This window comes from Vombatus ursinus, unplaced genomic scaffold (assembly GCF_900497805.2).
Source record: "Vombatus ursinus unplaced genomic scaffold, bare-nosed wombat genome assembly UNPS02014810.1, whole genome shotgun sequence".
Taxonomy (NCBI): domain Eukaryota; kingdom Metazoa; phylum Chordata; class Mammalia; order Diprotodontia; family Vombatidae; genus Vombatus; species Vombatus ursinus.
Genome location: NW_020954588.1, coordinates 11,557,241 through 11,566,080, shown reverse-complemented (window position 1 = coordinate 11,566,080; position 8,840 = coordinate 11,557,241). Strand labels below are relative to the sequence as shown.

The following is an 8,840-nucleotide window of genomic DNA, read 5'->3' as shown; positions in this document are numbered from 1 at the left end:
TTGTTTTTTTTTTTTTTTTTTCCCAAGGTTATCAGTTAAGGTGAATACTGAAGATCTCTTATGTGTTTTCTCATTCTAATAGAATAATTGGAGTGGGAAATGGGAGTGGGAGGGAGGCTAGTAAGGTTTGATGGATTTGAACTACTTCAGTAACTTTACCCAAAGAAGGGTGATCAATGGGTTATTGTCAGGCTGATTCTTTTGGTGGTATCCTGTGAGGCCTTATTCTTGGTTAATTCAACTTTTTTTTAAATCAATAATTTGAGTAAAGATATCTATATTATGCTTATCAAATTCATGGATAATACAAAGCTGAGCGTTAATGTAATGGATGACAGAATTGGAATATGAAAAATGGATGAAATCTAATAAGATGACATTCAATTCCAAGAAAAAAAAAATCAAGTGCCCAGGTGCAAGATGAGGGGTGGGGTAGGGATGTGAAATATACTTGAAGGTTTAATACACTGAAAGCTCAGTGTGACTTAATGATAGGATGTGGTCAACCAAAAACAACACATAAACAAGCAAACAAACAAAACCCTAATTAACTTTTAGGCTGTGTAATTAGATGGAGAGTATTCATAAAGAGAAGTTGAAAATACTAGGAACAGTTTTCTGTGCTACAAAATAAGAGATAGACTACCAAACAGTTAAGCACGTCCAGAAGTGTGAGAAGACTCAAAACCAATTGGAGAAATTGGGATTATTTAGTCTGGAGAAGAGAAGACGTGATTTTCCATTTTCAGATATTTGAAAGGCAGTCATGTATAAGAATTTTAAAGCAGGAAAGAACCACTAGGAACTATTTATTATCATCATCATCATTATTATTATTATTATGTATCTAACCCCCTTTTGGAAATGAGGAAATTGAGGCCAAGAGAGATTAAAGTAACTTGTCCATGGTTCTACTCTAGGTAGTTAATAGCAAACCTAGGAACAGAATGTAGGTCTCCAAATGCTTAGTCCAATACTGTTTTTTTTCTTTATAACATACTAACCTGACCTCTTTAGATCCAAAGGAGAGAGCTAGGATCAATGAATGGAAGTTACAAAAAGGTAAATTTCAACTTAATATAGGATCTTAGGAACATGGAACTAGAGTGAAAGAGAAGACCTCAAAAAAAAAAATAAGAGAAGACCTCAGAGGCCCTCTAATCTAATCCTATTGTAAACCAGTCTTGACTCTACCCAGGTTTGGGACTGGAATGAAATGAGACACTATTAGGCCATCTAAAAGTTTAGAAAAGGGAGTTTACTTAGCCATAGTATGGAAAGGATCTTAGGTATTGATTCAATTGGATGCAACTTTCCTGTCTGTGTTGGCCATATTGACCCTGCCAGTCAGAAAAGTATGGAGCATCTGACTCCTCTCATGCTGACTTTTATGCTTCAACAACAAGGAAGTAGCCCCATCCTTAGTCCCCTGGGCCAATTAGATCTCAAAAACCGCTTCACTTCTGGATTTCTTTTTTTGAAGAGGGGGAAGGAAACCCAGTCTACCCTAATTGTAAGAGATTCTCTGACTTTCCTTTACATTCTTTCTCTTTACAGCTGAGAAAACTGAGGTTCAGGGAGAATGTGATTTGTCCAAGGTCACATAAATAAAAAGAGTGGCAGGATTTGAATGCAGGTCCTCTGACCTGGATTCTTTGTATTCTGCTTTTTCCACTGTACCATATTAGAAGTAACTTCCTAACCAATAGAACTGCCCTAAAGGAGCATGCTTAAAATTAGAATTAGGCTGGGTAATGCTTTATTGGAATACTCTAGAACTAATTCATGCTTCAGGCAGGGATTAGATTATATGACCTCAGAAGTCTTTTCTGACACTAATCTTCTATCATTGTATAAACAATAGATGTTTAGCCTTGAGAAGAGGATGCTTAGAGAGAGGTATGCCATATGAGTATCTTTAGATAGTTGAAGGGTTATCATCTAGAAGAAAAAAATATTTAGTTCTTGAGGGAAGAATTAGGGTTGATGAATGGAATTTGCCAGGAAGATCATATTTGAATTAAATATAAGAAAAAAAAAACTTCCTAACATTTGAGTGGCCCCCAAATTAGAATGAACTCTCTTGTGATGTTGCTGTTCAGTAGAGACTCTTATGACCACCTGATTAGAATGTTGCAGTAAAAATGTATGTGTTGGTTCAAGACTTAGACTAAACAAGCTTTAAAGTCACTGCCAAGTGTAAGATCATCAGTACTGAAGCCAGCACTAATAGAGTTTTGTCAGTTAACCAAATAGCCTTTGTACTAAGTTGGGTGGGAAACTAGAGTACATCTTTTTTCTCAGGTTGTCCTAGATCTCTCTAGTTGACGACTGATTGTATCTGAAGTTCTAAAATCAAATTCAGAATCTATTACTGTGATCTGAATCACTCCCGGAGAAATGGGCCTGCTTTCTGATTTCCACTAAGTAACTATGTCTGTTTGGGAGGGGCCTGGCTCACTGCCTGGATAAAAAATTCCAGGGTTACACCTGGGGCTGGCTTTTCTACCTCACAATTAAGGGACATGAGTCAATTAAACCCTTAACCTTAGTTCCTGGAGAGTCTGTTCTTGAATTTCTAATCAGTCTGACTCAACTGCATATTGCTCAGAGACTGACTAATACACTCAGTATATCAAGAGTATATACCTTGATATACCTAACCAAGAACAATCGCATCACATGGTCTGAGATCCCATGAAAAAAACAACTGTTTCCATTGCTCAAGTCCGTAAGCAAACTCACTTGAGACTATAGCATACACATAGAGAAGATCTTTTTTGTCTTTCTACAAAATCAGTTCCCTTAATATGACTCATATTTCAGTTCTTTCAGCCATTAGCCTCCTTTTGTACAAAATTTTATAATTCTTAACCTAGGGCTCATGAACTTTTAAAAAGATTGATAATCATATTTAAATATAATTATTTTTCCCTGGAATCCAATGCATTTAGTTCTATACATTTATAAACATTATTCTGATCAAGGGTTCTTAGGCTTTCCTAGACTGCCAAAGAAATTTATGGCATATGGGAAAAGGTTAAGAACTCTTGTTTTAAATATTTCCTCAATTGCGACTGACATAGTCACAATACTTCTCAATGTGTACTTTTGCCCAATGAGAACGGATGGGGTGGGGTTTGAAATGACTTTTTAAAATGTCCAATAAAACTTCATCTATTGGGAATGCTCAGGGAGTATATCATTCTAGATAGCTGAGGCTTCACCTCTAAGCACAAAAAGCATCTTAACTGTTTTGTATAGAGGCATTTCTAAAGTGTTGGACACACCTCCCTGCCTACTTGAACAGATTAAATGATCTTCCACATACTCTTTATGAAGCCTGAAATATAATAAGCACTTAATATTGATTGATGAATTACATTTCTCATTAGAAATGACAACCATTATACTGTGCTCTGATACATTAAACCCCTCAGGGACCATTGGGATGGATAAGGTTATCGATTCTAAATGGTCCCGGACTATTGTGCTTTTGGAGACGTTTTGTGTATACTTTCTACAGTTTCCCAGCCTTTTCCACCTTTGCCATAAACCATTACTTTCCCTTATTATCTAAGTGCATTTCTCTAACTCAGTCCATTGTTCATTAAGAGCCCAATATGTAAAAGCAGTGTGTTATGCATCAAGGATGCAAAAATTTTAAAATGAACTTCCCAATATGCAGCAAGGTCATCATGGAGATAAATAGACCTGTTACAACTGTTGGTAAAACAAGAGGAAATCAACTTTAAGAGTGGCCTGAGATGCTTGCCAATGAGAAAAGTATGTGAACTTCAGTGAATAAACTTCGTGACTTAATCTGACCATTTATTGATTTTCCGATAATGAGGAATAGCATAGTAGTATCAATTACCAGGAAAAATGGTGAAAATTCTGTGTCTTATTCTCCCAGTTACTTCTTTGGATGTTGCATTGAGAAACATGCTTACTTCAGAGGATCATTTTATTAATTTCTTTATTAATTTCAAGTTTTGTGATTTTTAAACAATCTTTATTAATTTCGTGTTTTGTGATTTTTAAATAATTGCTTGAGTAAAAGAATGGAAGCCAAAGTAGCTGGACATGGACAATGCTTGGACATGAGAAGAATTGTTTCCCCAGTGGATAAATGAATAAAGGATATGAACTGATAGTTTTCAAAAGAAGAAAGACAGTTTATCAATAACCATATGAAAAATGCTGCTGATATTTGATAATATTGTTTTGTTTCATTTACAGTCATGTCAGACTCTTTGTGACTCCTTTTGGGGTTTTCTTGCCAGAGATACTGGAATGGTTTGCCATTTCCTCCTCCAGCTCATTTTACAGATGAGGAAACTGAGGCAAACAGAGTTAAGTGGCTTGCCCAGGGTCACACAGGTAGTAAGTGTCTGAGGCCAGATTTGAACCCAGGAAGATGAATCTTTCTGACTCCAGGCCCAACACTTGATCTACTGTGCCACATAGCTGCCCTATTTAATAATAAGAGAAATGCAAAATAAAATAACTCTAAGGTTCTACTTTATATCTATCAGATTGGCAGATGACAAAAAATGGAAACTGACAATAGATGTACTATTGGAAGACAGGAACATTGATATACTTTGGATAACCTGTGAATTTATCTAGCTATTCTGGAAAGTGATTTTTAACTACCCTCAAAGATACTAAATTTGACTAGTTATATCAATATCAGACATGTAAAGAGAAAGAATCCACATGCACACAAATACTTAAAACATCACTTTTTGTTGTAGCAAAGAAATGGAGTACCTATCAATTATGAAATGGCTGAACAAATTAAGATTTAATGTAATGTGACATTATTTTGCTGTTAGAAATTATGAAAGTAACATATCCATAGAAACCTGGGAGAAATGTTGAAATTAACAGATTCAGACTAAAATGAGTAGAACAAAAATAGTATTTCTACAATGGCAAAGAAAAACAATTGTAAAGGATTTAAGACTTATGATTAATGCAATGGCCAATCAAGACTTTGGCAGATTGTTGATAAATGATGTTTCTCATCCCCTTGGCAGGGAAGTGATGGACAAGAAATAGGCAGGGAGCCATACTTTTTCAGATACACTTAATGTTTAGAGTATTTTGCTTGAGTACACTTATTTATGTTACAATGGAAAGGTTTTATTTGGGACAGAGAGGGGAGAGGTATGGAGAGGGCAGCAGAAGGAGTGATAGTGATACAAATTTTTTTTTTTAAAGAAAGGAAAGTGTCAATGAAGTTTTTTTTTTTAAATTCATAGAACTGCTGAGAAAACTGGAAAAGAGTATGGCAGGAATTAGGTATAGTCCACCATCTCATACCATATACCAAGAAAAAGGTCAAAATGGGTACATGATTTACACATGAAGGGTGATACCCTAAGCAAATTAAGAGAGCATGGAATTGTTTATCTGCCAGATCTATTGGTAAGGGAAGAGTTTAGGACCAAACAAATTATAAAGATCATTATAAAATCTAAAATGGATCATTTTGATTGGTTTTGCGCAAACAAAACCAATACCACCAAAATTAGAAGGAAAGTAGAAAACAGAAAAAAAAATACAGCAAGTATCTCTGATAAAGGCCTCATTTCACAAATATATAGAGAACTGAGTCAAATTTGTAAGAATACAAATCATTCCTCAATCGATTAATGGTCAAAGAATTTGAACAGGCAGTTTTCAGACAAAGAAATCAAAGCTATCTAGTCATATGAAAAAATGCTTTAAATCACTATTATTAGAGAAATGAAAATTAAAATAACCCTGAGGTACCACTTCACAACCTATCAGATTGTCTAATATCACAAAAAAGGAAAATGATAATTGCTGGAGGGAATGTGGGAAAGTTGGGATGCTAATATACTGTTGGTAGAGATGTGAACTGACCTAACCATTCTGGAGAGCAATTTGGAACTATACCCAAAATGCTGTAAAACTGTGCATATCCTTTGATCCAGCAATACCACTGTCAGGTCTATATCCCAAAGAGATAAAAAAATAAAAAAGGAAAAGGACTTATTTGTTTAAAAGTATTTATACCAAATCTTTTTGTGGCGGCTAAGGATTAAAAATTGAGGAGATACCCATCAATTGGGGAATGACTGAACAGGTTTTGGCATATGATTTAATGGAATATTATTTGGGCTACAAGAAATGACAAACAGGATGATTTCAGAAAAACCTGGAAAGACTTACATGAACTGATACAAACTAAAATAAGCAGAGCCAGGAGAACATTGTACACAATAACAGCAGTATTGTCCAATGAAGAACTGTGAATGACTTGGATATTTTCAGCAATACAGTGATCCGAGACAATTCTAAAAGACTTAAGATGAAAAATGCTATCCGCCTCCAGAGAAAGAACTGATGTTGTCTGAATTCTGACTGAAACATATTGCTTTTCTTTTTTCTTCCTTCCTTTCCCTCCATCCTTCCCTCCCTCCCTCCCTGTCTTCCTTCCTTCCTTCCTCTTTCTTTCCTTTCTTTTATTCAAGTCTTCTTGCACAAGAGACTAATCTTGAAATGTTTTACATGATTGCACATGGATAATCTATATCAGATTGCTTACTGTCTCAGTGAGAGGGGAGGAGAATTTGGAGCTCAAATCTTAAAAGAATGTTAAAAATTGGTTTTGCATGTAATTGGGGAAAATGAAATATTATTTAAAAAATAAAATTAAAAGTACATAGAAGAGAATAGAAAGATTTTGGAAGGGAATACACAAGCAGTACAATGTTAGCATTACTGAGATAAACTTAATATGCGAAGTGCCCCAAAAGTTTTAATGTAGTTTTAAGTTTTAATTGCTTAAAACCATACTAAAACTTCAGGGGCATCTTGTATTCTTTATAAAAACAAACTTCATATAAGAGATATTCATGGTGTCACGTAATCTATAGTAGGGGAACAATAGATGTAGTATGCAATGGCTGCTTCCCTGATTTTTTCCCTGTTTGCACCCTTTGGTGCTAAGAGACCACTGACACCTTTCTCTTCTCCCCTCCTTCTCCTTGAGAGTCCTCAAAGTCCTGTGTCCACCATGTGTGGAAAATAAATCTACACCCTTCTTTTTTATGACTATTTTTCCAATTATATATAATGACATATTTTAGCATTCATTTTTACAAAATGTTGAGTTCCAAATTTTTCTTCCTTCCTCCCTTTCTCCCCTCCCCCCTCCCTTTCTCCCCTCCCCTCTTCCTAAAATTATAAGCAATTTGATATATTGCATATGTGTAAGCGTGTAAACTATGTTTCCAATTTGGTCATAATTGTAAAAGAAGAAACAAACCAAAAGGTAAAAAAGCATAAAGAAATAAAGTGAAAAAATAGTATGCTTTGATCTGCATTCAGAGTCCATCAGTTCTTTCTCTGGACGTGGACAGCATTTTCCATCCTAAGTCTTTTGTACTTGTCTCGGATCATTGCATTGCTGAGAAGAACCAAGTCATTTGTCGTTGAGCATCACACGGTGTTGCTGTTACTGTGTACAGTGTTCTCCTGGCTATGCTTATTTCATTTTATCCACACCATTCTTGTCTGAGTGCTCATCTCATGGTAGATGCTTTTTTTCCCAAAATGGGAAAAGCTACGAATCCTAGGTGGTCTTGTGGTTGGCCAACCCTTTGCCGGGGACTGTCACATTGACTTTTGCTGGCACATTTATTCCCTTTTTTTCATTTTCATTGCAAGTGGTGGCTAACGGGGGGGAGGAGAAAGAGTTTGTCTAGCAAGGTGATGTAAAAGGAAAGGATATCCATAAATTTGAAAATTTCAATCAATACATTTGAAAAAAAACCAAACCGTCTTAACGCCTACAAAATTGAATTATTTCAGTGTGTAATTTTCTAAGTCATCAGTTATGTCTCAAACTTGTTAATATGTTATAATACACTGGTGCACAAAATTATAAACCTTGTCATTGTTTCATACTCAAGGCCCTCCACAACAGATGGGCTATCCAGCCCCCGGGCCTATTGGCTTTCCTGCCAATCAGCATGCTGCCTTTTCTAATCAGCCTCAGCCTGGTACATCTCAATGGGCACAGTGGACTCCAGCAGCACCACCACTGAATTGTCCACCTGGACTGGAATACTTAACTCAGGTACTATCTTAGGCCCTTCCCCTTTCTACTTTGGGTATTGAGATGAATCCGTGATCTCAACTCTCTGTGAGCATTCCTACAATCTATGTGGATCACAGCCCATTGATTACTTCCGATTTTGTGAAATTCTCATCAATGCCTGTCTTAATCTTCCATGGAAGGTAAAGTTTATTTCATTATTTGTCTCTGTAATCCAAGTGCCTAGCACAGTGTTTTTGTACAGAGTTGTTGTTTAATAAATGTCTGTGGGGTGATTTGAAGAACAGCTAGGTGCTTCAGTTGATAGAGTGGTAGGCCTAGAGTTGGGAAGATCTGAATTCAAATCCGGCCTCAGACACTAGGTGTGTGACCCTGGGCAAGTCACTTAATTTCTGTTTGCTTTAATCCACTGGAGAATGAAATGGCAAACCACTCCAGTATCTTTGCCAAAGAAAACTCCCTGGATGGTATGGTCCATGGGATCACAAAGAGTTGGACCTAACTGAACAACAATGGAACAATTAATTGATTGGCTGTCAACCCAAAGCTGCAGGCTTCTCTAGTGCCCTTTAATAATTAGGGTTAGATAGCAACATAACTGTTGACATTTCTGTTTGTTATCCCTTGCTCTTAGATAAGTTATGTAGTAAGAGTGAGGGAGGTGCATTACATAATGTAAGGTAAAATACCATATAAAGTGAACCAATGAATGTTAGTTTTCAGTTTTCTTTGCTTTATGCAG

The 8,840-nt window shown here is 36.1% G+C and overlaps 1 protein-coding gene across 4 annotated transcripts in view; it reads left to right on the top strand.

Annotated features, from left to right (window-relative positions):
• The window catches only part of PLSCR1 (phospholipid scramblase 1), a 65,233-nt gene that overhangs the window by 36,700 nt on the left and 19,693 nt on the right, over nt 1-8,840 (top strand). For all 4 annotated transcript variants that reach the window (XM_027875689.1, XM_027875687.1, XM_027875688.1 and 1 more), the window contains one exon: nt 7,953-8,119. In XM_027875689.1, the coding sequence (XP_027731490.1) occupies nt 7,967-8,119 (153 nt within the window). In that variant the 5' untranslated portion in view covers nt 7,953-7,966. The remainder of the gene's footprint in view (nt 1-7,952; nt 8,120-8,840) is intronic.